The sequence below is a fragment of the Phaethon aethereus genome (assembly GCF_964289735.1).
Source record: "Phaethon aethereus genome assembly, chromosome: 2".
Taxonomy (NCBI): domain Eukaryota; kingdom Metazoa; phylum Chordata; class Aves; order Phaethontiformes; family Phaethontidae; genus Phaethon; species Phaethon aethereus.
In genome coordinates this window covers 132,797,910-132,825,876 of record NC_138582.1, presented here as the reverse complement: position 1 = coordinate 132,825,876, position 27,967 = coordinate 132,797,910, and the positions used below count along the sequence as shown (strand labels likewise).

The window sequence follows — 27,967 nt, the reverse complement described above, 5'->3', positions numbered from 1 at the left end:
TAAAAAAAGGGAGGGAGGGGTGAGGGGTATAGGGCTTGGGATTTGTGGTCCTTTCAACTTAACATCAATTTCTAGAAAAACATCAAAATGAGTCAAATGTGTCTAAGTGCTTGGAGGAGACAGGAAAACAAATTATGAACTACAGAGATGTATAAAGAACAAATGTGTCAAATCAATGTAATTTCCTGCTAATATAAAGCCTTACAGAAAGGAAGGAAATAGCAGATGTCATATTTGGTGTTATTGTAGGGCTTTTGACACTGTTTCACATGACATTGTGAAGAGTCTCAGAAGACAGTCATGACACGATGGATGTAAAACTAGATGTAAAACCACATTCGGAGCATTTATCCAAGAGTCACTATCAGAATAAAAGAAGCCATCAAGTATGGCTTACAGAGGACTGTTGGCACTGCCTAGTACTTTCATTTGCAATTTTACTGATGAAATACAGGGGTTCCTTGTTAACTTCACAGATTACTTCAGACTGAGAGGGGATGCAATCATTCCAGAGGCTGGGTTAGAGATGAAAAATCAGTGAGTGATGCACTGTCATTCTGCAGGAGATTTTTTTTTTTTTTTTTAAAGCATATAGCTTTTGTTGGAAGATATGTGTCTTTTTAGTCAATGTGTTACTAAAGAACTGTGAAGAGTTAACATTTTAAAATGGTAGGAAGAACACATGTGACATACTTGAAATGTCTGGTCCTTATACGCTGTCATTTGGTAATAGAAGCTTTAATTTGTAGATTTATTTTTTCATTTATTATTCAATCATGTCTCTCTTTTTTTTTCTTCTTTCTTTCTTTTTAACATTGGAGCAAGTCTAGTGAACCTTACAAAGTTCCTTACTCTGTCCTTAGAGCAGCAAACCTTTGGCTTAAAGTCAGTGGAGTTTTTGTCCCAGCACAAGTGTCTACATGTGGTTGACTGATTTGTTCTCTGCAGAGTTGCATTTCAAGGCTGTGGGCTAGATTAAGGCAAGGCAGAATAGTTAAAGCTGGACAGTTTGGCATCTATGCATTTGGTATTCATGGCACTTGTCCAGATCTGTGAGCTTGGTCTTTATATGACTGTTGTCATCAGATAACTGTAATGAGGTTGTTCATACTGTAGTTTTGGAAGCAGTGCAGTATAAAAGTCGTCAGTGCTGAGAGCTAGAAATTTGGCTGATCTTCAGCTTACAGTGTATAAACACGTTCCTTTTCTTTTTTTCCTTTTTTTTATTTTTCCCACTTTTCTTTCTCCTCCCTTCCTTCCCCTCAAGGACATAGACTTTGGCTATATTTTTCATAACTGCGTGAAGCTAGACATCTTAACGGATGCCTGTGCCGCCGCCTCCACCACCACCTCCTCCTCCACCGCCTCCACCACCTTCTGGAGGGCCCCCTCCACCACCGCCTCCGGTAAGACTGACTTTTCATCTCTATTAGGAAGGGCTTAGCTATAGCAGCCAGCTCAAGAGCCCCTAGAATTTTGGTGAGGATATTCATAGCAAATATCTGGGGCAGATGCTTGGCTTGCTGCCTTTGGTTCCTCTGTTCATTAGAGCAGTGGTCTCCAAAGTGGGGTACGTGAGATAACCCGTTGGGGTGTGGGAAGAAAATGTTAGAATTTCAGTCATAAACCTGTATAATTTATAAATAAATATACATACATTGGGGTGCATGCTCAAAATTTTTTTTACTGCTAGGGGTGCGTGATCAAAAAGTTTGGAGATGATTGCATTAGAGTGCGTGTGGTGAGACTTTAGCATTTGTGAATACTTCTCCAGCCACAGGGAACTAATTTTTGTATTGGTAATGTGCAGGCTGTAAGTGCTAATTTCTTCATCCTCTTTCTTACAGCTTCTGTTAAGACTCACAGTGTTCAGCTGTAGGTGTTGCTCTTTCTAGCACATGCCATCTTCCTGGGGATACAGCACAATATGCTTTTATACATGCGTAGGAACAATTCCGCCTTGTAACGGATCATTACTCAGTGTGTCATGAAGTAGAACATGTGCCCTGCCAGCGTGTTTGCAATCAGAGGAGGATGCTCTGAGTGGAGTTTCAGGGTATTACATTTTCATACGTTCACAATCAGTTATTTTACCTATGATAAAACATGATTAAGTCATTCCTCATATTCTGCAATCATTTGTTCATAGCCTGTTATGCATTGAAATTCTTAGACCATTTTTAAAATAGTTGGCATGGTTGTGTTCAAGACATAAAATCTGTCCTGCCTTTTTTTCATATATTTTTCTGTCGCTGTAGTACTTACAATGTATGTTAGTCCCTGTAGCTAAACAGTACATGGTACTTCAAATGTACTTCATTTCAAAGGTACTCCAAAAAAATTTTTTTAAGAACTTTATTTCTCCGTTGCATTCTCTGGCATCTCTGCCTGTTTTGTTCCCCTGAAGGTCTGTTGATTTTGTTTGATAATGTTCTTACACTGTCTTCTTCTAGAAGGAGGTTTCCTTGCATGTTTCTCTCTGCTGCTTTGCAGGCTGAATCATTTTGTAAACTCTTCATGAATTGTGGAGACAAAGAGAAAGAAGATAAAGACAGCACAGGAAATAAGCAGTGCTTGATTCCTTTTATCATTCTGTTTTAACTTTGGGCACCATGAGCAGTGTTCTCAATTAGCAGCTCCTCCGGGCTGGTACACGACCTATAGTTAGATACTGAAATTAGTGGGCTAAATTTTGTGAGCAACTTAATGCCCGTAACTGCAATTAAAGTCAACAGAAGCTTCAAGTGTTCTTACCCTAATATGTTTAGCTTGGTAAACATTTAAACATTTAAACTTAGAGACACTTTTAAACTCCTCTAACATATGCCAATTTTAAAAAGACTTGAGAAAGCTAAAAGGTATGAACAAGTTTGTTTTTTTGTTTAACCTCCTTTTCTGATGACTAAACCCACTACTATGATAGGGACTATGATATTTTGATACAAGAAGGCTTATACTGTATTTCCATATTTTAGTTAGATCGTTCTATTTCAAATGTGTTCTGCTGTACATAGACACACAGAATTTAGGGTCAGTTTTATCTTGGTGATATGATACAAACTAAACGTATTTCTAATTAATGTCTGATATTAAAGCCTTACAGGTGTTGACACTGAAAAAAGCATATGAACCAACATAAAGGATTAGTAAAATAATGTGAGGGAACATTGTTTTTTCTATAACAGCAAAAGGATTTTTCCCTGTCAAAATTGAATCAGAGAGGGCTAACTTTGAGAGAATCTGTAGTCTGACTGGTGAGTTCAGCAAAAGCACAGAGTCAGAGTCAGCTCTCCCGTTGGTGCCAATTTGCAGAGTAAAATCTTGTAATTGGGGAATCCATAAAACTTGCTACAAACCCTATTTTCTTTTACTGGGAAGCTATTTTCTAGAACTTGGCATCTGTCTTTTACAGCTGCTAAACTGCCCAGCTGTTGTTACAGCTGCTAAATCTACAGTTGGAGGATGGAAGATGACAAATTCTAACAGGCACTTAGGTTTAAGGAAAACCTTCAAAACAAGTAAGTTTTATTTGGCCAACACCTGGAAACGTTCCAAAGTAAACAGCACTGTGATTTTTATTATATTGATATAATTAAACCAGAGTAATGTTTACATGTCTGCAATTAAAAGTTAGGTTTTAATTGTGGTATTGATATGCAGGCGATCCAGTAGTTTAACTTACTTGATTTAGGTTGAAAGTGTCTCTGTGTAGATTGAGGTTTTAGAACTCTCTCTTTTTGCATGGTACTAATGCATGCATACCATAGGCTTGTCTTGTTTTTGTGATTGCATTCGTTATTAAGAGATTTTTTTTCCTGCACATTTGCTTAGTGAATATTATGAGCCAGGATCCCAAATGATTTTGCAGTCCTTCATTGAAATCCTAAGCACTGTTGGCACTGGACTTTTTTGTACTATTAACTCCCTCTTAAGGCAGAAGGAAGTTAGGTTCTTTCCTACTATGTTCAAATATTTGAGACTTGCAGATATCATGTAAGTATTTGTACTGAATTCTGCTCACAAAAGTTGTTGCAAGGCAATACTAAAGTGATTCGGAGATGGTATTTAAGACATTGTAGGAGCCACCTGTGCCCAACAGCTGAAAAGCTACTGGCTGTTAGAGTGTGCTTAAAACAAAGTGGATTTTTCAGGAGGGAACTGTAGGATATCTGCAACAGCAGATGTAGGTGGCTGAGTCAAATTGTAAGTATAGCCAATTGGATTAATTGAGCATGTCTTCAAATGCCTGCCTTCTGAGGGTCATAGATGAAGATGGGAGGGATGAGTAGGCAGAGTAAAACTGTGCCCCAATGTATTTTCTGGCCCTGGCTTACAGAATGGAGATCTTTTCTCTTTCCCTTTCCTCCTCCGCCCTAATAAAGGAAACTTAGAAAGGAGACATTAGGATGTCTGTCCTAAAGCTCTTTCAATGCTATAGGCATTTGTGCCTCATGTAGGGTGGCTTTTTTGTTGTTTGTGTTTTGTTTGGGTTTTTTTAAAAGCTTTCTGCTCCCAGAAAGCTGCTTTTTATTCCCCCGCTCTATGTCTTTTACCCCTTTTACCTTTTAGATTGGCATATGAGGCATTGTGGTTAGTTTTGGTTTGTCATATTTCCTGGAGTGGATACCACCACTGAGACTGGTGAAAATTTTTTTCTGCTTAATCTCCCGAGAGGGGATCAAGAGAGAATTTTGCTTTGATAAACTATGTTCACTTTTTATGTGCAGTGGAGGCTGCTCCCTGCTGTGCAGCCTTTGTCTGTACATTTGAATTCCTGATGTTACGATCAGTCATCACCTATTAAAATGTTAATATTGAAGGAAGTGTGTTTGTGTGGCAGCCCTGCTGGGTTGTGCCTTATTCAGAGAAGATGTTTGTTTAGTGATTCATATGTTTGTGGAGTTCAAGAAAATACTTCTATTCTCTTCAGAATTGGTAGTATTAAAGTCTTAGCATAGAAATTAACCCCCAAAAAAGCACAATGGATCAAATAGTAAAAGCTAGTAAAGTAGCACCACAAGTTTATTTGCCTTATTGGCATACTGAAAACTAGGAGAGTAGGAGAAGAAAGGAATCTGCTTACTTTGGTGAGAGAAATGTGAAACTTGAAATAATGGTGAACACCAGACTGGCATGTAGATTAATCTTAGATGACTGCATTCTTATTTACTTTATCTACAGCAGACATTCTACTTTTTTTTAAACATATGTCGGTGTTTACCAAGTTTGTTATTCTGACCTTATTTTCTATTCTTATAATAAAAAACTTAGAAGAGCAATTCCTCGTGGTATAACACTGTGATAAGTGCATAATTTACACAGAGGTAGGATTTCCAATGTTAAGGAAAACATCAGCTGATAGTTTTCCTCAGGGGGATGGGTTTTTTTTCCTGCTTCATGCAGTTGTCAGAGTGTGAACCTTGTTGAGCTGTTCTCCCCAACCTTTCCAAGAAATTCAGAGTGCTACAGTGCTTATCTGAAGTTGTGTGGGAGTTGTTTTTGCTCCTGTGACATTTAGTACTACTGTTCTTTGGAAGGAGAAGAAACACCGTATGTAAAACAGCTTGACTGAAGATCCTGATGATACATGGTATTTTGATTTGATTTTACCAAATGTAACATGAGAAAGAGAATGTGCACATATAAGTGTGTGTGTGTGCGCCCACATAAATGTGTGCATATGCCTGCTAATTATTTATTGTAAAAATGAAGGTAATTTCTCAAGTTTTCATTCAGACCCCTGCACGTGCAAGCATAACACTGAAAGCTTAACAGAATCATGCATAGTGCCAATTACAAAATATTTAGTAATGTGTTTGTTAATTTTATGTGAGCTGTGAGTAAGATGAGACTTTAGTACTTTGTCATGAAGTCCCTAGGTCAGGAGATGCTAAATCATAATATTTATTGCTGCTAGGTAAAACATATGGGAGGGAAAGAAAGTGGAGGCTTAGTAATCTTGTTGATCACTGACCATCGTACAGACTGTGCTAAGGGCTGGGCAAGGTGCAGCTGAAATTTCTGAGAATGCTTTGTTCCAGCCAAAATAAAGGAATTGATTTATAGTGTTTTAATAATGTATCACATCTTACACCACTCTGCTTTCATAAAGAAGTGAAAGGCAATTATGTAGAAAAAATGCTGTGTCCTACTGTGGTTTATTTGACTTAATTTTCAGTGGAAAATGTGGGATTGCATAGCTATGGCAGCTCGAAGTATTGCTGCTGTAGCCTTCTATTGTAGTCAACAAGTATAGAAAGGGTAAGTGGGAGCTATGAAAGGTGGGGAAAATTTAAAGAAAACATAAATACTAGGTTGATGTTGCTCCATGTATTTCATCTGGAGAGGTACAGGGCCATGAACTGCATATATTCATATGTGCCAATCTTCTTGAATGCTTTACTTAGGATCTCTTAGGTCACCACTTCTAATGTATTTAGGTGGTGAGTTCTGTTTTGTAGGTTTCTTCATAATGTCATGTGTTGTACATGTTGTCTGAATGGACGGCCTTTAAATCTATTTTTCTTGCTGTTTTTCATCTGTATAATTTTCCATATAGAAGTATGGAAATTGCAGTGTGTCACAGAGGTACCAGCTGTAAATGATCAAGCCCAGGTACTAGAAGCAGCCTAGCTGCAGAGAGCTAATAGGTTAATTTACTATTCTAATCACGAGGTAATATTGCCCTGAAAAATCAGTACTCCATCTGTAGTGTATGCAGTGGCTACATATTAAACTCCATCTGTCAATTAATATGACACTTGTAGCCTTTTAATTAAAAAAGAGAACGCAGAATTATAGCAATACTAGAGTTGGACTTCTCTGCATGGCGGGAAGGTGACATTGCAAGAAATGTTAGTTTCTCACTATTCTCCTATCAGGTGTGACCATAATTTTGCATGGATGCTAAAAGGCGTTTCAGAATTACCAGTAGCTTCTACACAGACAACTGGGTAGGAGGAATGGCCTAGCGTTCTTAGAACAGAGTGAGATTAAATTGCGATATGTGTAGGTTGTCACATGTTGAATATTTTCTTATCACTACCCAGGGTAGCCCTTGTCGTTCTGGGGACCCTGCTATGGTAGACAGAGAGAACAAACAGCGGTAGGGTCACCAGTTCCCATGGCAGTATTTTCAGCCTTGTGCTGTTTGACATTTTCATTGCAATGCCAGGGCCTTATTATTTTTTGAAGCCAGTCGCAAGGTGGTTTTGATATATGACTTTCGTGATATTCCTGAACTGCTGGAAACAATCTTAGAGTAGTTTTGATTTTATACTGCCTCCATTTTGGTGGCTTTCTTTCAGTGAAAGAACAGCCAGAATTTATGTTTAAAATGTGGGCATCAGTAAGTTAAATACCCACAGAAAAGCTAAATGGCTCGGCAGGTACAAATCATCATATTGATTCTGTTGCATTTTTGCATTCAGGTACAAAAATTTAGCAACCCACGCTGGAAACTTCAGGTACACCCTTGTTAATAAGCCCACTGCTCGTTTCTAGCAGGAGCAATTCAGCCTCCACGTATACAAGATTTTACATTGTCTGATGAAGCGGTGCCAACATAAAATGAAGAGGGTTTTATTGGGTGCAGTGGTGTTGATTGCTGGTGGTGTTTGAAATGAGCACTGGAATAGAGATGTAGAAGAGAATTACTCCTGCCGTGCTATTTTTTTCCCTTTTGTTGCCTGCCGTTGTGTCTGCTGGTGCACTTGGAGCAGGTAGATGCTAGCGCAGAGCAGGCGCTGGGCTCCGCTAACACTGAAACGCCTCATTGTTTGGGACTAGTGCCAGGACTAGGCGGTGGCTAAAACGCTGGGGAGAGATCTGTAACAACTTTTGCACAGTACTTCCCTGGCTAGAAGCTGAGGAACCAGCTGGTGTAGACACAGCCTATCTAAGTACACACATTGCTCGATGACCTTCTCAACCCAGCAAATTCAGATTGCAGAACTTTGTGCGATGGAGGCTGAGATCATGGTTAATCGTTACTGAGCTGGGTGTAGATGGAGTCATGAAAACGCTGGTCCTGTCATTCTCTTGAAACAATGACTTCATTAGCTGCCAGGAAGCTATTTGGCAGGTCCCCTCATGCGGGTTCCCTCAGAAAAAATGTTGGCTGGAGAGTGACCCCTTGCCTGGGAAGAGTTTCAAGCTCAGCTTGCTAGAAAGTTGAGCGATTGCCTTGTTTACCCAGGTAGACCAAGTGCCAAGAATTAATTAGTTTCAGCCTATGCTGCACAGCAGAAACACAAGAAGCGGCTCTGATCTTGCGATTAACTGTGCAGGTGGAGTCTTGCGAGGTTTCCCATAATTAAAAAGCTTTAAATCAGAGATTGGGGCTCTTTTGTGAATAGATGAATTGAAACTCGCAGGTACTAGATCTTGAAAGCTTCTTTATAAACAACCATTTTAAATAATTAAAATAAAAGAAGTAATTTGTTGTTGACATTTGTTGGATTTTTCCTTAAGCTGGAAGGGGAAATTGTTTTGATTATTTTATTTTGTATTCGACAGTGCATGAGTGAAACCACACCTGATGCATATTTAAGTAAATGCAAGAAGGATGTAAATGTTGTTCTCCGTTTGTGACTTGCTGGAAACTAGGTTTATTTTATTATTTTAATAAGCTCCTGGGTTTTGTTGCAATTGCATTTCTCAGCACATTCCCAGAGGAGACTTTAGCTGCCAGTTTGAGAATTCTTTGTAAAAGTAATGCTCTTGCCTGCTGGGCAAACTGCTTCTGCTGCAAATAGAAAATTCTGAATCCTTGGCATAATTCTAAGTTAGTAATAGTGGATTGATCTTGGGAAGACAAGTTCCTCTGGCGTTTCAGATTTCTTGTTGGGCTACAAATGCGTAGATGACTTTTATAATCCTATGCTACATCAAGGAAAACATACTGGACAGCTTACACTGAGATTTCTGCTCATCTTCCATATTCTACCTCATTCCAAAATCGCCTCCTTCTTTTAATTAAAAATTACAACTTGGTAGTTTGCATGTTCTGGCATCTTACTGTCAATATTTTTTTTCTGTCAGTTCTGGTTTTGAAAAGGATGCAGTTTTTAAGAGTTGAATTCATTTAAATATGTCAGTCTGGATGCTTCTAGGGATCTCCTTATGGAACACCTGTGGTCAGCAGCTTGTGGTTAAGTGGAAGGACGTTATGGAGTAAGGTGCTCACAAGCAGGTCTTCCCGGTTCTTAGTCCACTCTTTTTCATCAGCAGTGCTCCCAGAAGGGTATTGTAGCAGGATGTTGCCCCTTATGGCCCCTTACTCTACATCTGTGCCCTTCAAGGCTGTTGTGAGGATCACCCCTGTGCCTGGCTTTCATTCAAGGGAGCAAGAACTTCATGGCTGGATGGGGGACCCAGTCACCATTGCTGCCTCCATGTTCTCCTACTTGGAGAGCCTTGCTATGCCATATGGGGCAGTGAGAACACTCATAGTCCTTTCTGAGATGATTTACGAACCCCAAGTGAGCTGTGGTTTCCTCTCGATATTCTTAGCCATCTCTGACATGACGTACATAGAGTTATACAGCTAGCTTCACCTTTATGGTCCTCTTCCCTGAACATTCCATATTTGTCTACACCAGAATTCCAGTTATTGTTAATATAGGAATAATATTTGGGGGGGAGTTGCTATATTTTCAGTCGTTCAGGCTCTTCCTTGATGCTTTGCAGGTCCTTGAATTAAGGTTTTCGATGTTTCAGTTGTCTCTCACTGTTGATGCATGGTTTCTTCAGCCAAACTTGGCACTGTCACATCACTGACTGCATTGCCTACGCAGCTATTGCTCGTTTTGCCCTGTCTGCTGTGCTACATGTTGGTTTTAATTGTCTATTGCCATGTTTGTCCATTTGCCTCTGTTTTTCTTGCTGCAACATCTTTCCCCTTCCTTAACAGCCAAACCTGAGGTGCTTGCATGCTGCATTGGTGAGGATCCCTTGCCTCAGCCCATGTCTCTACAGATTTGGCTGAGTACAGCAGAGAAAAATAGTAAGAAAGCAAGGGTTTGTTAAGGGGTGTCCTCAAACTCTTCTTTTACTAAAATATATGCTGTGTATGCCTTATGCCTGTATCTGTGCTTGATCTCTGCATTGAAGCTTTTTTTTTTATCTAGGGGGAAAAAAATTGGCGTGGGAGAGAGTAAGGGTGATTGACACCAGATTCACAGAAATAAATGACATTGTCAGCAAAAGAGAGATCTCTCTGCCCATAGTAAAATACTGCATGTCAAATTGATTGATTTTTAATTTTATTGTTATATGTCTCACTAAATAGATAGTTAGGGATAAGTTAAGTGTATTTAGACTTCTCTTTTGGTTTAGTTTTTTTATCAACTTCAGATAAATAAATATTTTTTTCTGCACAGCTGTACTTCCTGTATTTCCTATAAAAAGTGACCAGGAAAGGGAATCTACTATGATGATACAATTCATTACATGCAGGGAGTATAAATACTTAATCCTGTAAGTTTTCTGAAATAAAAGAGAATGTAGTGCCTTTGGATGGAATTGTGCTTTATTTTATCTTACTTATGTGTCCTACCTATTATAGAGGTAGGAGGAGTATATATTATACTCCATAATATACCTGTTATGGAGTACTGGATCCTCTTTTCCCATCAGCTGATGGGTTTATTCTGAAACAAAGGTGTGTGCAACTGCCTGGCTATTAGGATTGTCCAGACAATGCTGGAGGTACATTTTTGCTGCAACTGTCATGTTTATGAACATCTACACTACCCTGAAGTATTTTGCAAATTCAGTGAAGAGCATATTTAAAAATCAGAGTAAATATAACTCATTTATGGGACACTGTAACCTGAGATACCTGCCCAGGGTTCAGAGGGTTTCCCCTTTTCTGTGTGCAGGGGTGCTCTTTAAAATCTGAAAGAGAATAATTAGTACTTCCCTATAATTAATACTAATATGAACTTTTTCAAATGCCTGGTGCTTTCTGCATGTACATAATTTTCGTATCCGAGCACATATACCTCTTAAATATTTTAAGATCATAGGAGCCCAGAGGGTAGGTCGATGCTCCCACCTGTCTCGCAAGATGTAAAGTGACTTTCTCAAGGTGATGCAAATACTGCAGCAGCAATGTACCCAGAAATGGAGCTCATGGCCATGGATTTCAGTCCATTTTCTTAAAAAAAAAAAAAAAAAAAAGTCTCTCTGATCTTAATTTGCCTGATACCACCCAGTTTAGGGTGGCCCATATATACAGTGTGAACAGAGTTGTTCTGCTAAACAAAAAGATGCACTTCCGCAGAACTCAAAACTGGAAGAAACTGTTACGAACCACTGGCTGCCTCCCCACTGCATGTCAGCAAGTAGCTCTGTGTGGGGCCCGGCAACTTGTGCTGCACGAAAATCACTTCTGCCAGAGAGGATCCAGCCTGGATCTGAAAACCAAGAAGTCGATAATCTGCTGCCATCTGCAGCCCTTTGCTGCGGGGAATGGTCGCTGGCTGCTCCCGTACTTGCTGCTTTCTGGTCAGAGCTTGTCTGGCTGTGTCTTACATGAATTCACCAAATGCCTGCCTCTGCTGGATTAACAGACCCTGAGTCCTTACCATCGTGTCCCTGTGAAAGTTTGTGTGTTGTGCAGGCAGACCACCTCTCAGATAGACTTCAGGGCTGACGGACCAGACTGAGCCGCTAAAACCTGAACTGTGTCCTCTAGCTTTTTGAGTACCATGTTGGCTCTTTCCTGTGCATCTCCAGTTTTTCAACATCATTTTACCTGGAGACCAGAACTGAACATACAATTCCATTTTTGCTCACATTATTTTTTCTGAAAGAAACAAAATACATCAAAGGAGTGTGTTATCCGTCTTTGCCATGGCACTGTGCTAGGAGGTCAGGCACATTTGCTCATGCAGACTCACTGCTGGAGCCCACTGGCAGGTTCAGGCTTGTGGCACTATGGATGTAGGCTTTCATTTCAGAGGTACGGCCAGAACTTTTCATCCAGTCATTTGACATCTGTATATTGTGCATCTTCTTCCACCCCACCCCACCTCCTTTTTTTTTTTTTCTTCTTCCCCTAGCAGTGGGGGAGCATGTTTTGGTTTGTTGTTCTTTTCGAATGGCCTCAAGGTGCAGTGATTTGGATCTCTCTGTATAACTGTGCTGTTCTTATTAATTTTTCTGCCAGTCTAAGTTCTCACCTGCAAATTTTGAAATGTTTTTTTCCATCATTGATGACTTGTATGCTGGAACATCACTCTAAATATTGTTATTTGATGGTATTTTGCTGTTTACAGCTAGTTTGGAGACCTGTCAGGTAGCCCAAACCATGATCTTATACCATGATCTTATACCTTACTGAACAGCATAGCTGAGCATGTAATTTAGGACACTGAAGACAAAAGTAGTGGAGTTTGGTGAGATGAAAAGGAATTAGTTCTTTTATGTTCAGGCTATTTACATGTGTGGTTTGTTCCATTCTGTTTCCGAGTATGTATTGAATGCGCCATTCTTTATGGTAGAAATAGTAGCAGAATAACCTAATGGTTACCAAAGTAATGAGAACCCATCGTTCCCTTACCAATTCATGTAAATCGAGTATGGAATTTAATTTCATTCTGTCTTACCTGAGGCAGCTCTGGCAGCTGATAAAACAAATGATCTTCACATTCTTCTCTGGCTTCCCTTCTGATTTTCATTGAAAGATTGAGATGTTTCTCTTTATAAATAAATGAGGCTGCCCTGCAGATGGGGGTTAGAAAGTAGCCTAAGAATTACATCTTTTGTCTTGCAGCTGTTTTTCCTCTGTGGCTCAAAATATATTTGTCTTCCTGCTGTGATTGGGATTGAAGATTTGACACCCATAAGAGTTCCTCTTTATTTTTCTCTTGACACACAACTTACACATTTAGTATCTGTTCTTGTGCTATGAATTGCAGGCATAGCATGAGTGTGAATTCCAGATTAATTTCTTAATCAAAGGAAGGAAGGTTCCTTTGTGATTGTGTATCAAAAAGCAATATGGTAAAACCACAAATTTGCAAACACAGGACACCAGTAGATGAGATGGTGGGATACTTGCCTGGTGAAATGATTCTTGACCAGAATCGTCACCGGCCTTGGGAGTGCAGGCAGCAAACAAGAAATCCGAAGGAGCTCCGACTGCTGTGCAACCAGGCAACACTACACCCCGGACCATCTTGACTTTGTAATGGAAAAAGAGAATCCCTATCAAGCTACTCAGCAGCTAATCAATCCCCCAAGTCCACCAGGCTGGGGATGGAAGATTGTGTCTCTTACATACATGAGGAGGAAGAAGAAACAGCTGGGGCATGGGATGGAGTCGTGCTTGAAGTAAGAGGATCTATGGTAAGAGAAAGGCAGCCTGTTACGCTGCATTACGGGCCTGCAGAATAGGGCTCCTGTTTTTTTTATGCTACAAGCGGTGACCAAATTAGTGTCTTAGCCACGTTAAGGTGACATCAAGCCACAGGTCACGCACAAATATAAGTTGCCATAAGTGGGGTATTTTAGCCTAATAGCTATCAAGACTTTATGTTCCAGTAGCCTACCTGCTCAGAGAAGGAGATCGGGAAGATGAAGTGGACAGCTGGCATAATAAACAGACACTTGAACCCGGAAACGAAAACACAGCTGCTGGATCTAATTTTAAACATAGGTCTTGATCGGATCCCTCTAGATGCTGGTTGTCCTGCTACAGCAAAGCCATTAGCGGGAGTAGAGAGGCGCAAAGTTCAAGATACTGGTAAAAAGCTTTTGTGAGAAGGGCAATCTCCCTTGTTCCGGTTATGGTATTTCCATTTTTCACAGTAAGTATGGTCCGCTTGTAGAAAATGAGTGGCAATAGTTCCCGGCTGGTACACGGTCTAACGCTGCTTACACATAGAGCTTTTCTGGGCTGTCTCAATGGGCGGTCGGACTCACCGTCCTGAAAGCACAAGGGCAGGCAGCGGTGTTCCAAAGTAGAAAACCATGTAACAAAGTGGGGTTTTAAAAAATGTTTTTGAATAATATATGGTTACAGTGCCAGTCACAAGATTATAATTCCGAGGTTTTACATCAGGTGTCAGGAATGCAGCGGGCATTAGCAGCGATCTGGAGTGCCATCTAGTGGGACTCTGCAAATCTAGCTTGCCTTTTGTTTGTTTTGTTTAGCAAGTACAAAAATAACCACAAGTAATATCGTACCGGTATAATTCTTCATTTAGGATTAGCAAATTAGACATTTTATTAATTCAGCCGCTGGTTAAGTATTTTCAAGTTTCTGCTTTGCTCTCAGAATGCTATTACCAAGTTTGGGTTTTTGTTTTAGAGTGTGACAGTATAGTTCTGCTTTATTATGACTGTGATGCTAAAATTGAGGGCTATGGAAACATTTCCTTCTCTTTAGGAAGTTAGATAACCTATGGGAATTTGCAGTAGCTGTGGACACATGCAGCACGTTGCTCCTCTGACATGAAGATTCCTCTCTGTTAGACCACTCTGTTATCCACAGGATAGGTTTAGAAATAACAGCTTTACTGGTCTATATCCACTTTGGGATAGTGAAACATCCATACTTTTTGAAGATTTTTTTTTTTTAATAACAGGCAACTTGATGAAGTAAGAATAAAGAATAAAAATTTTTTTGTTGTTTTATTATAAAACCTTAAACTACAACTTGACTTTACATTTACGGACCTTGATTAGGCTAGAAAAGGTACTAAAATATAATTGTATTCTTCTAAAGACACTCTGCTTAAATTGGTGTAAATCTCCGGTACAGAGACAGTCTAAATTAGTTAATGATCATATTCAGATATAAGTGCAGTATGCAATTAGCTGTCTTTTTTTCCTAAGGCAAAGTGTGTAAAACAGAAAGATGTTTCTTCTAAGGTGGCATACAAAAACTTTGTTGTAAAGCATTGTAAGTAGAATGAAAACAGCTGAAGAGAGAGGCACTCAGCTGGAGTTGTGGGGCAGAGACTGTAAACAGCCAAGCAAGAGGTCACATTCCATTTAAGCATGTCCCCTAATTTCCTTTCAACAGTATTAGCACAGCTAATATTAGATTCATGTTATATTTAAACTTTCAGCTTTCCTGCCTCCTATACAACTGAATGCTGTTTTTGTTGGTTCAACTCAAAGGCTTTGAAATGACAGCTGCCAAGGATGCACTTGCTCCCGTGTTTGCTTATGTGTCCTTTCTAAGCATGTATTTTTGTCTGTACCTCCCATCTAATGCTTTTATTGTCAACAGGCAAGTTCAGAGGTACCAAAATTGCGAAAGGAAGACCAAAAAGCACGAAATGCACTCTTAGCTGATATCCAGCAGGGAACTCGCTTAAGAAAAGTAACTCAAATCAATGACCGCAGTGCACCACAGATTGAAAGTAAGTATGTGCTCCTGAGAAAGGTCCCTGGGCAGGCTCTGCGGAAGCCTCAGTTGTGGAGGTTGGCTGGGCAATTTTCGAAGTGAAGGGCAGGTTTGAAGTTCAGCAAAGGTCTGCATCTTCATATGGCTTTATGGTGCGGAGAGGGGACACTTTCTAAACTTGCATCCTGCTTTAAGATCAGTAACTATTAACACTTCATAATAGGTCTGTTACTGGATATCACTTTAACAGGCATGCCTTGTCCAAAAAAAAAAAATCATGACTGATGAAATCCTTGAGAGTTTCTCAATAAAGTAACTGTTTAAGCAGGAATTGTTGGCTCTGGCTAAAGAGTTGTTCTATACTAGATAAAAAGAACAAAAAATGCCAAAAAATTCTGCAAGCATAAATTTAATGTCATCTAACACAACTTCTTGCTGGTGCCATCATTGGTGTGAAATTAAAAAAGCACCAGAGGGTGCTGTCCTCCATGATATGGGTCAGAGAGTAATGGCAATTTACTGTATTAAAAGTAACTTTCCTTGCTGAGCCTGCCTGAAGAGGGAAAAGTCTGCTCTTGACTGTTTGTTGGTGCTAACTCTTAGCAGCCTGAGGGTAAGGAGGAAATGACTTTCTGATATATCCTGAGTGGTTTTCTGATTTTTTAATTATTTTTTTTTAACAGAACCTAAAGGACCTAACAGAGATGGAGTTAATCCAGCCACTAATAAAGGTGGCTCTCAGCAGCCTCTGGGAGGTTTATTTGCTGGTGGCTTTCCTGTTCTCAGACCAGCAGGCCAGAGGGACATGCCGGGTAAGGGCTTCATTTATATGAAGGAACAACTGGGTGGAACTGCGATTTGGGATGAAGGTACTTCGGGGTTAGCTTTAGTGATTGATTTTTATAATGAGCCCTTAATTCATCTTGTGACCATGGAAGGCTCAATTAACAATGTGCTTGAAATCATCTTTCTAGCTCTCAGGTGCCTTATTCCTTAAAATGTCAGTAATAAGCTATCTCTACACTGGGTAAGAAGGACATTGAATAGATTGTACAGAGTTTTAATGGAGATTTTTTACATTTGTTCAATGAAAACTTTTAATTGTGCCTTGAATAGAGTATTGAAATCTGAGTTTACCAACTTCAGCACAAATGGCAAGGAAGTCGTATTTCCTTTCCTTCATTACCATGTGTTTCTATGCTATTACAGATTTGTGTGTTACTTTAAGGATTTATATTTAACATTTCTGCCCTCTGGACTGTATAAAGTACCGCTTTGATCCAGCAAGGTAATTTACTGACCTGAAAAACAAGGCAGTTGTCACTTCACAAGGACGGGAGGAAGGCACGTGTGGGAGCCCCGCTGCTGCTTTCACCTCAAGCAGTGCCATCATCAGGGAGGGGTGACTCTGCGTGGCAGCAGTGACCTGGCGCTGTCGGGCAGCTGGTGCCTGCTCAGGCAGCACAGCGCAAAGCAGGCGTTCGCGGGGAAGGACAGAACTTGGCTCTGCCTGGGGCTGGGGTTTTTCTCCTGGAAGGCAAGCCCAAGAGGTGCAGCACTGCTTGTGACTGGGCCTCCTCACATAGCTGCAGTAGCTGCTTTAAGTTGTTCTTCAGACTGCGACCATGCCTGTCAGACTGTGTGAACATAGAATGAGATGCCTTTTTTGACATCTTGCTTTGTGAAAAATCCTTGACATTTACTCAGGAAAATACATTTTTGTAAGGCCAAGTTTTTGGGCATTTGCTGTTGAAAAGGAAACGTTTGAATCTATGCCTTCTGGAAAGCCTTTGAGGCACACTACTTTTAAGAACCTGGCTTTTATCCATGGGATTGAGATTTATGTAACGTCTGTGTGAATTTTTTCATCTTAAGCAAGTATTTAACTTCAAGAATGCAAGCTGATGTGTGTACCTGTGTTCTTTGAGGCCTTTTCACTAGGGCTCTCAATTTCTCCACGTTCAACGGGCTGTGCGAGGCAGATGAAGCCGCTATGAAGGACCCCAGGCCTCCGCAGGAAATCCCCCTCTCCTTAAACGGTTTCATTTTGTAGAAACTGGGGGACAGGGAGGGGAGCAGGGTCTCTCAGCAGGTCATTGTGTATCTAAGCCGAGTCCCAGGTACCCACTGGAACCCATCACCTCCTGAGAGTAACCAGGGGCGGATGAAGAGTTTGCTCATTGCGCCGTTTCGCCCGGTGAGCGGGAACGACGCCCTCACGCGATCTCTGCCATCCCTGTTTTTCAGCTGGGCGGCCTGGGCAGCTTCCCGGAGCGCGAGCAGCGGCCTCCCGGGCCCCTGCCCCACCGAGCAGCAGCGGCACCGCCGCGAAGGGGAGCGGCAGCCCCTCGCAGCCCGCCGAAAGCCCGCGGGCATCTATCCCACCAGAGCCGGCCAGCGCGCCCCGAGCCGGCCCCGGCCCCGGGCGGCCCAGCCTGCCCGCCCCGCCGCCGCCGCCGCCTGCTTCCAGCAAACCCTCCCTCGCTTTCCCTCCGCCGCCCCCGCTCCCCGCTGCAGCCGAGCGCCCTCCCCGGGGAGTGTCCCCCGGCGCCGCTCCGCCGCCCCCGCTCCCTCCTCCTCAGGCTGACAAACCCACCAAGTTTCAACCAGGCGCTTCGCACCCGCCGCCCCCTCCTCCTCTTCCTCCTCCCCTGCCCCTCGTGCCCCCCTGCGGGTTTCCCGCCAGGACGGCCGATTTCTCTACCGCTGCTTCCTCTCCATCTGAAGGAAGGGACTGTCCCCCTCCCGCACCGCCTCCCCCACCTCCTCCTCCGCCACACACGCACCCCCTGACCTCAAACAGGCTCTCCTTTCCCCCCTCCCCAGCCTTCAGCAGCGCTCTCGGCAGTGCTGACGTGCCCCCTCCGCTGCCCCCCAAGTCTCCCCACTTGCTGTCCCAGTTCCATAAGCCAAGCAGCAATATCCAGTCGCTGCCGCTTCCTCCCACCCCCGGCCTCCCTCAGCCCGCAGCGGTGGTGGAGACCAGGAAGAAGAGACCCGGCCGAGGCGCAGGTGAGAGCGGCGCTGGGGGAAAGGAGGCTTTCTTCTCCCTTGTGCTGACGGCGGGAGAGCTTGGAGGGGTGGGGATGAAGAGCACAGGTAGCAAGAGGGAGACGTCCACCGTCTGGGAGGAATGTCTGTAGGTTGCGTGGCATGTAACACGTCAGGTTCTTCTTAGCAGTGGGCACGCACAACATATAGCATATCTGTGATTCTTGGAAGCGACATGCTGATCTGTGAAAGCAACCTTTTGGGACCACTGGGCTGCCTCTTGATTTTGTGTTGGCACTGGTGCGTCTCCAGTAGCGCAACGACTGAGCTCAGTGGTTCGACAGCCTCAGGTGGGGCAGCAGTCTGCCAGATCTGCAGCTGCTCGAGTGCCAGCCTACCCGTGACTTCCCTCTGCTGCGGTACCTGTGCCATCTGGAGCAATAGTGGCAATGGCTGGGGAATGTTACAGGAAAGAATAAGACAAAGATGGTGTAGCTACAGGCATGGATGAGCAAAGGCAAACATGGAGGCAGCCCTCTGCTTTGCAACAAAGAGGAGCAGCCGGTGCCTCCCGTGATCGAGGTGGTAGGGCCAAAGGTTTCTCAGAGCACTTGGGAAGTGGGGATATTAGCTAGTGTTATATAGCGTTTGCTTGAGCAGATGGTGGAAGGAACTTTTGTCAGACTTCTCTGATACAATGAAGATTAAAAAAAAGGAGCCTAGATCTGTGTGGGTTTGAGAAATGGAGACAGCTACTTAATAAGGAACATCTGAAGAGAATGTTCTGTACCCTGTATTTTAGCAGCTACATGTCGAGAGAAAGATTACTGGTTCCCTTTGACAGCCCTGGGAGAGGCCATGTAAGTACAGCAGATCAGGTGCTTTGTGACAGCGATTAATGCTGCACAGGAGCTGTCTGATCAACTGTTATTTTATCGAGATGCCTGTTTCTCATGGTGGTTCAACTGCTGAGGTTTCCATAAAATTAGGCTGCCTTTCTGTTGGTTATCTAGGGGGGGAGAAGCAGTTTTGAGAGGCTGCTAATTTGGAGGCTTTGGGCTCCCTCCTCCTTACACAGCTCCTGTGGTAGGTCTGCCCAGAAGAAGTAAACTTTGAAGGCTCTTTTAACTCTTCATTGAAATGCACAAGAATAATGGTAATTCCACTGCGTAGCTGCCGAAGTGTCAGGAAATTATTTTTTTCTACAGATACCATCTAGTGTGTTTGGTGTGGGCTTTTTTCCTTAAAGAAACTGCTTGTCTTGTGAAAGTGGAAGGACAGTCTCCCCCTCTGGTCTGGGACAAAACCATACTTCAGAACGTCAGTTTCTCTAGAACTAGAAATAGTAAGCCCCAGCGAACTCCAGTAGTGACTTTAATACTTAATGCTATAAATCCATGGTCAGGCTCGACTAACAGCAGCTATGAAGCACCGTACAATAGCTGGGTAAGCGTGCCCCAAATATTGCGTTCCTTTTACTCTCCCTTCACTTTTGTGTGAAGCTTACTGTCAGGTTTGTAAAGTCATGATGATGTTTATGTGCTAGTCTGCTGCTTCTTTTTAAAGGAACTGGTGCTGGGAAGCTAGTCACTCCTCCACAGCCACCAGCAAGATCACCAACAACTGAACTGACGAGCAAGTCTGGAGTCTCAGCCTGGGCTACAGCTCATGACCCCTACCCACCACTTAAAAATGGAAATATGCACATCATTGGTAACATCATCTAAATCAGATCTCTTGGCCTTAATGACTTCAGTACAAAAGCCTCTGTGTGTGTCAGACTCAGAAACTCATTTGAGACTTTGTTGTGGGAGTAACAGGGCAATAACGTAAATGTGGCAATAACTAGACCCATTAGAAACATTTATGTACAACCTTACACACTGAGAGAAAATTAAGGCTTTTTCACAAAGGTTTTGAATCATCTAGTAGACAGGAAAAGCATTCACGACCTGTAAAATTATTTTGTGAAAAGTTGCTGTAGTGTGCTTATATTACTGTTCTTAAAACCAGTTCATGGTCATTTAGTAGCTTCAATCCTATAAAGCAAAGACTGCTAAGAATTATTTCTGCAGTCTGATGAATTGGCCATTCATTCCTGCTTATAGCTAAATGGCTTGAAAACCACTTAGGAATACTTCTGTTACCACAACATCATCAATGCCAAAAACTGGAATGGCAGCCAGTTTAACTGAAGCTTAACTTCAGTTAGTAGCAGGCAACATTCGCAATTAAGCCAGAAAACTTGTATGGCTCACAGAAGTACTCGTCAGGATTGTTTATATGGAGTAAGCCGTTATCAATTCCAGGGGAAAATGAGTCAGCATTTTTAATTGAAATTACTTGTGGCAATTTTTACTGTTTTTTTTAACTATTTCTCTAACAGTGACTAATGTTTATTTCCCTGAAACTTCCCAGACGACTTTGAATCTAAATTTACTTTCCATTCTGTGGACGATTTCCCCCCACCTGATGAATTCAAGCCATTTCAGAAAATATATCCCAGCAAGATAGCTAGAGGTAAGTGTGTAAACATGAGAAGGTCTGATAATTATCCAATAGGATTAAAAACGGGGAGTGAAAACAAAGGAGAAACCAGCATTGACATGAAGGACTGGGCTGCTAGCATAGGCACACACAGGAATGGGATTTGTTACAGTGGTAACAAGGACCAAAGATACAATGAAAATCACTTAATTAATTACTTTAAAGTCTTAGTAGCTAAAAATAAAATTATGTGGCTTGACATGCAGTCTGTGTTCTTTAGATTGTTGAATCTGCAGAGCCCTCGAAAGGTAAAAACGATGTCACTTAAATAGACTTAGGCAGCTGCTGAGTTGTTTTTTCTGTTTATGAACTTGTGAAATCACAAAAGACTTGATCCATGTCTTCTGTCATGTGTTTTCATTTAAATCCTATGCATGGTGTTTTACCCACCTGATTAACGAAGGGACTTAGAACCAGAACCTTGTCAGGAAATTAATGAAAGACTGAACCTTGTTCTCCACCCCCTCCTTCTCCCCCCTTAACTTAGGAACTTGGTATCTGGTCAGTGTTGTAAGGAGCAGAAGTTCACCTATCCAGCTTTAAAAACTGGTAGTTGAAGGTGCTGAAAGGTCTCATGCCCATATTCTGGTTTCTATAAAACCTATCCTTCTCTGTATTATTAGATCAACTGTTGACATCCAACTTTTCATTCAGGTGTTTTTTGTTTTGTTTCTGTGCCATGGTACTTTGTGTGACTTTCCACAGCAGCCTCAGTCAGTCTAAATCGTCTGCTGTATGACCTGATCAAAGGCTTTTTACTGAAGGGCTACAGAGCATGAGCTATATATCTCTCTCTTTATATATATATATCAGTTCAAGGACTGGAGATAAATGCATCATCCCTGTTGTAGAACTGCACTGAAAATGTGTATCCAAAAAATGTATGTATCTATCTATCTCCTCTGATTAAACCTGTCCTATCTATTTACAGATCCCTCTAAAAATCCTCCATTAAGAACACATGTGAGATGAGAAGAATCTTCTGCTGCTGTCTGGATTGGTATTAAAAAAGAAGAACATTAAGATAATATATTAAAACAGAAGGGGTCCCCATTACAGTGATAGAGATTATAGTTGAATTGCAAGTGCTGCAATGTTTAAGATTTCTATAAACCTGAACGGTGATGCAAATGATACTTTTTGAACTGGCCTACAAACCGCAGGAACATTAGCAGAGGCTTTTAAATTACTGTATATAGGTGGATATTTTTTAAGCAAAGCAGCATAAAATTTAATTTCTTTGTAGTGTTGAAACAATTCGCATTCTTATGATGCTGACAGACGATACCTCAGAATACTTTTTGCATTACATGCCTGCAGTTCATTTTTTCTGCTTCCATCATAATTTTGGAAATCCTCCAGTTATTATTCAGACATTTTTCAAGGAACTGTCAGAAACTAACATCATGCCTTTAGTTTCTTTATGTGTTTCTTCACTTTTGTATTCTGCCTATCCTCAGATTGCAGCAGAATGGGACTTTCACGAACAGATGGGCCCACAATCCTTTTCTCATCAAGCATGAAGAGGAAAGAGATGACAAGGAGCTGTGGCTGCTGTTGAGCCTACCTCCTAATGATTACAGATCCTTATAGGATAGTGTCTGAAGAAGCCCAGCTGGGTAGGGTGGTCATGGACTTCACAAAGACGACAGAACTTTTCCAAACTTGAGGAAAAAAAAGTTGTTCTACTGTAAGCAAAAACAAGAAAAAAAAAAAAAGTGTGTGTAAATACACATGCCATGAAGTATGTATGTAAGGGCATGTCTCCTGTCTTTTCCTGCTGGCAAAGCGGGTATTTACCATTTGTGTGACAGGCTCTCTTAACCCAGTGATTAGGAGGCCTTGGGATGAGGGGTCCAACACCTACATTTTAAACAGGCAACTAGAGCTGCTGTTGTTCACTCATAGCAGCAGTGAGGCTTCACTCTCCAAAACACACCACATTGGAACAAGCAGTCCCCAAAGTGGTTGTTCCCTTGAGCAGAGTTGGTTGAAAAAAAGTAACAACCTAGCAGCAGACAAGACTTGAGCTTCTACTTTTAATATGCGGCCTGGCCTTTGGATCACAGATGTTCAGATCTGGCCATAAGATGTCTTTTTCCAGCAAGAATTACCCTTATTCTTGTGCATTTCATTGCATTAGGAGGAGTGTTGCCAGCAGGCTGAGGGAGGTGGTCCTTCCCTTCTGCTCAGCACTGGTGCGGCCACACCTGGAGTACTGTGTCCAGTGCTGGTCTCCCCAGTACAAGAGATACGGAAACACTGGAGAGAGTCCTACAAAGGTCCACTAAGATGATAAAAGAACTGGAGCATCTCTCCTATGAGGAAAGGTTGAGAGAGCTGGGACTGTTCAGCCTAGAAAAGAGAAGGCTCAAAGGGGATCTCATCAATGTATATAAATATCTGAAGGGAGAGTATGGATGGAGCCAGGTTCTTTTCAGTGGTACCCAGTGGCAGAGCCACAGGCAGTGGGCACCAACTGAAACACCAGAGGCTCTGTCTGGATATCAGGAAACACTTTTTGATTGGGGGGGGGACATGCCTGAGCACTGGCACAGGTTTCCCAGGGATGTTGTGGAGTCTTGCTCCTTAAAAGACGCTAAAAAACCATCTGAAGACAGTCCAGGGCAGCTGGCTCTTGGTGGCCCTGCTTGAGCAGAGGAGGTTTGGACCAGATGACCTCCAGCCATTCCTTCCAACCTCAACCACTCTTTAATTCCCCTTCGTAGAGCTTTCCTGGGTTCCTGCACTAGGGTCAAACAACTCCATGTGATACTACAGGCTTGGGGAAGAGTGGCTAGAAAGCTGCTCAGCAGGCTAAGATGGCCAACAGCATCCTGGCCTGTATCAGAAACTGTGTGGCCAGCAGGAGTAGGGAAGTGATAGTCCCCCTGTACTCAGTACTGGTGAGGCCACACCTTGAATACTGTGTTCAGTTTTGGGCCCCTCACTACAAGAAGGACATTGAGGTGCTGGAGTGTGTCCAAAGAGCAACAAAGTTGGTGAAGGGCCTAAAGCACAAGTTGGGGTTGTTTAGCCTGGAGAAAAGGAGACTGAGGGGAGACCTTGTCACTCTCTACAACTACCTGAAAGGAGGATATAGTGAGGTGGGTATCAGTCTCTTCCCAAATAACAGGGCAAGAGGAAACGTCCTCAAGTTACGGCAGGGGAGGCTTAGATGGGGTATCGGGGGGAAAAATTTCTTCACTGAAAGGGTTGTCAAGCATTGGAACAGGCTGCCCAGGGAAGTGGTTGAGTCCCCATCCCTGGAGGTATTTAAGAGACCTGTAGATGTGGTGCTCAGGGACATGGTTTAGTGGTGGACTTGGCAGTATTCAGTTCACAGTTGGACTAGATCTTAAATGTCTTTTTCAACCTGAGTGATTCTATGATTCACCAGCTTGAAAAAGGGCACTGCTGTTCCAAGGTGAGCCTGGTGCTAACAGACAGGCTATTTACAGTTCTGGCATTAAATTCCCCTCAGCTGCAGCTGTAATAATAATACAGATCACGGGTGAAAATCTTTCCCTACAGCCATGCCCTTGAACAAAACTATTTGGAAAAAACAGGTAACTGCATCTTTACATCTCTCTGCTTTTCTCTCCGTTCTTGCAACAGCTCAGTTATGCTGTAACTCCTGCTCCCTCACTCATGCTCGTGGTGTGGCGACAGTGCAGGGTAAGAAGCTCTTCACCTGTAGGACTCCAAGAAAGCATCATTAGTCTTTTTCTAGCTTATTATACCTTGCTGTACGTCATGTGAAAAGAAGGAAAATTAGTCATGCTTTGACCAATAGTTACTGTCACTGTCATTATTATAGTTACTTGATAAATATGCATGATGTAGTAATAAGCAGGGGTCAGCATATATACTGCTTCTCAAACAACTGGAAAAGTTTAATACTGCTTTGAAGAATATTTTGCTACAGTACTATTAAAGGTGACTTATTGTTGGTTCTCATTTGTTCTGGAGCTTGTGTACTGCTCTGTAATAAGTATCTTCATAAGGATTTTAAAGCTCACTTACTTGAGTTGCTGGAGAGTGGCCAGAGAAGGGCAACAAAGGTGGTGAGGGGTCTAGAGCACAAGTCTTACGAGGAGCAGCTGAGGGAACTGGGGTTGTTGAGTCTGGAGGAGGCTGAGGGGAGACCTTATCGCTCTCTACAACTACCTGAAAGGGGATTGTGGTGAGGTGGGTGGTGGTCTCTTCTCCCAAGTAACTAGTGACAGAAGGAGAGGAAATGGCTTCAAGTTGCACCATGGGAGATTTAGACTAGATATCAGGAAACATTTCTTTAGTAAAAGAGTGGTCAAGCATTAGAATAGGCTGCACAGGGAAGTGGTGGAGTCACCATCACTGGAGGTGTTCAAAAAAACACATAGACGTGGCACTTTGGGACATGGTTTAGTGGGCATGATGGTGTTGGGTTGACAGTTGGACTTCATGATCTTAGAGGTCTTTTCCAACCTTTATGATTCTATGATAATACTAGACTACCTGCCAGAAGATATCTAAAGGAGAAAAAAACAAAATCACTCCTGTTTTTATTATGATTAGTGGTATTTTAGAAGCAAACAACATCTTTCAGGGATTAAATAGAAAGCCTGTGCAGATTTGCAAGTGTTTGTGAAATGTTATTTCTACACATACTGGATTGTTGTTCAAGATCCATTGAAGCTTCTGAAGTTGCTATTACCCAGTGAAACAGAGAATCACGGTGGCAGTTGGTCCCACTATGTCCTTGTACTGAGCCACAGCTGCACTCAAGACCACTGAATGTTTTAAGGCCATGGTGCTGCTCTGGTTTCCGAAACTTGTAGGACTAGTGACTGTACTCAAGCATGTTGCTGGAACACAGGTTGGTTTGAGTTTTTTTAAATGCACTACACAGCTGAAGAAAAAGCAACATACTATTAGAAAATTATTACCTGGATCACCATGCTCAAAACAATTTATTAGTTCTCTCATATAAGCATTTCCAAAAAAGGACATAAATTCCCACAAGATAATTGCAAATGTTGATTTCTTCTTTCTTAAGAAACAGGCAAATAAGATATATTATACTTTTAGCAGGAACAGCTTCCTCTTTCATCCTGCGTCCTCAAAGGTTAGAGGTCAGAGTTGTGTGAAGTGGTATATCCTAATTTTGTCCCTCTGGATGGGGCAATCATTTTCTGCCTGTTCTCCCCTTGTTCACAAATATCCAGCTACTCCTATCGGGTAGCAAAGTGCAACAGCTCCTATCAGGATGCAAGCATAGAAGCAGCTTTGAAGTCCAATGTGGTATATGTTAAGTGTACTCTGGTTAGGAGGTTTTTTTTCATTCAAAGTACCCTTTCATTCCAAAAGTGGATTTCATGGGAAATTAATTTATTTCAGTTGTGGGCAGTTGGCAAAAGCACACTGCTCTTTCAGCTGGCTTCATCCAGCACAATGCGCTCTGAAATGAAGTGTGCTCTTTGCAGTCCCTATTCTGGCTAGGTAGACGGAAGCTAAGTTTTAGGGTTTACTTGCCTATTTTCTCCTTCACTGTCACTGTTTTTAGAATACCTAGGCACAGGAGCTATTCCTGTGATTAAGAACATGGGAGGACTGTATTGTGAATGGAAAGATTATTAGGTCATAAGAGAAAATATCTTCATATTTGCTTTCTGTAAGTGAAAAGGCCAAGTGCTTTCTTGTCCAATTGCCAGCTGTCATATAAGGTAATACCAATGTAATGAGTTTGAATGGAACAATTTCATAAAAAAATGGCAATGACTATTTCCCTAATGCACAACTCCCACTGTTTCAAGTTGAGGTGTTGCTGCCTTCTAAGGAGCTTCTATTTCCTCAGTACAAGTTCTTCACCATCCCCTTCCCTGAACAGTGAAGGATTTTAACTCCATATGCTGACTTCTTGTCTGAACCTCCTCTTAAAAAAAAAAAACAACCATCTTCACATGACACAGGAATACTGGTTTAATTTTTGAAGTCTTTGCCCTATCTCACTTCTACAAGAAGAAAATACATGAAAAGGAGGCCTGTCTGTAAGACTGTCAAGGAAGGGAAGCATGCTGCAGAACTGCACATACTATAAGGAAGCACGACAGCCATTTCTAAACCTGACCAGATGGATTGCCACACCCCCCACTAACTCACTGGTACTTAATGGATTCATCAGTCACATACGCTCACCACGGAGATTACTAGGAACTGTTCAGCAGTACAAAGGTAGAAAGATGGAGAATAGTCAGGTATTGATCAATGTCCAGCATCTATTCCCTCAAAAAATTCTGAATTTGTAGCTTGTATATAAATATGATGCTATTAATTGCATCTTAGGAGCCAACAGGTTATGCATAGAGGTCTTAGGCATCCAGACTGGCTCTGTGTTTCAGTACTCTGTACTAGAGTGGCAGCTAGGTGCATTACAAACCCAAGCTTCCCTAAATGGGGTCCAGCTGAAGGCAAAACTTAAGATGGGGGACCTAATTCTGATAATTTGTACAGGCATAATGTCAGATGCTGAGTTACTGTAACCAGATATGCCCATGAGGCCAGCACAGCAAGGTCAAGAACCAGGACTTACCTTCCTGCCCCCTCAGACCTGGGATTTCAACTCTACCATTCTTTGTATGAATTAGCAAGAGAAAAATGCAAGTCAGCTTTGCTGCAAGTCTAGTCCTGAGCAACAGAGGAAAAAACCAGATTGCTTGCAATGACAATATGGCAGTTAGCCTGATGAAGTTAATCTTTGCTTTAATTGGTTGCCCAACATACATACTTAAACATTCTGTACTAAATTAGCCAGCATGCACACAGTAATTGGACCAGTCAGTGACTTTCTCCTTTCACTATATACATACACATATAGGAACACCACAAGATTGGACAAAGGAAAGCAATTTGTTAACCAGATACAGCTAGCAAGTAACATTTTTTCCTCTAGAAATGTTTTTCCTACAAATTCACAAGTGTGAAGACTTTCTTTCAAGGCTTGAAGAACTTTGCAGTCTTCCAGTGAAAAGGCTAACAATAGCCACTGTAGCTGAAATGAGATAAAATTTGTTTAAAATCCATCCC

At 42.0% G+C, this 27,967-nt stretch overlaps 1 protein-coding gene across 1 annotated transcript; it reads left to right on the top strand.

Moving 5' to 3' along the window:
• Positions 1–126: 126 nt before the first annotated feature.
• Positions 127–21,874, top strand: WIPF3 (WAS/WASL interacting protein family member 3; the record flags this gene model as incomplete). The annotated part of the gene is made up of 7 exons (XM_082015292.1): positions 127–1,406; positions 15,248–15,380; positions 16,048–16,176; positions 17,612–18,376; positions 19,922–20,068; positions 20,774–20,875; positions 21,834–21,874. The coding sequence occupies exons 1-7, from the start codon at positions 1,323–1,325 to the stop codon at positions 21,872–21,874; spliced, it is 1,401 nt and encodes a 466-aa protein (XP_081871418.1). The 5' UTR covers positions 127–1,322.
• Between the last annotated feature and the right edge of the window lie 6,093 nt (positions 21,875–27,967).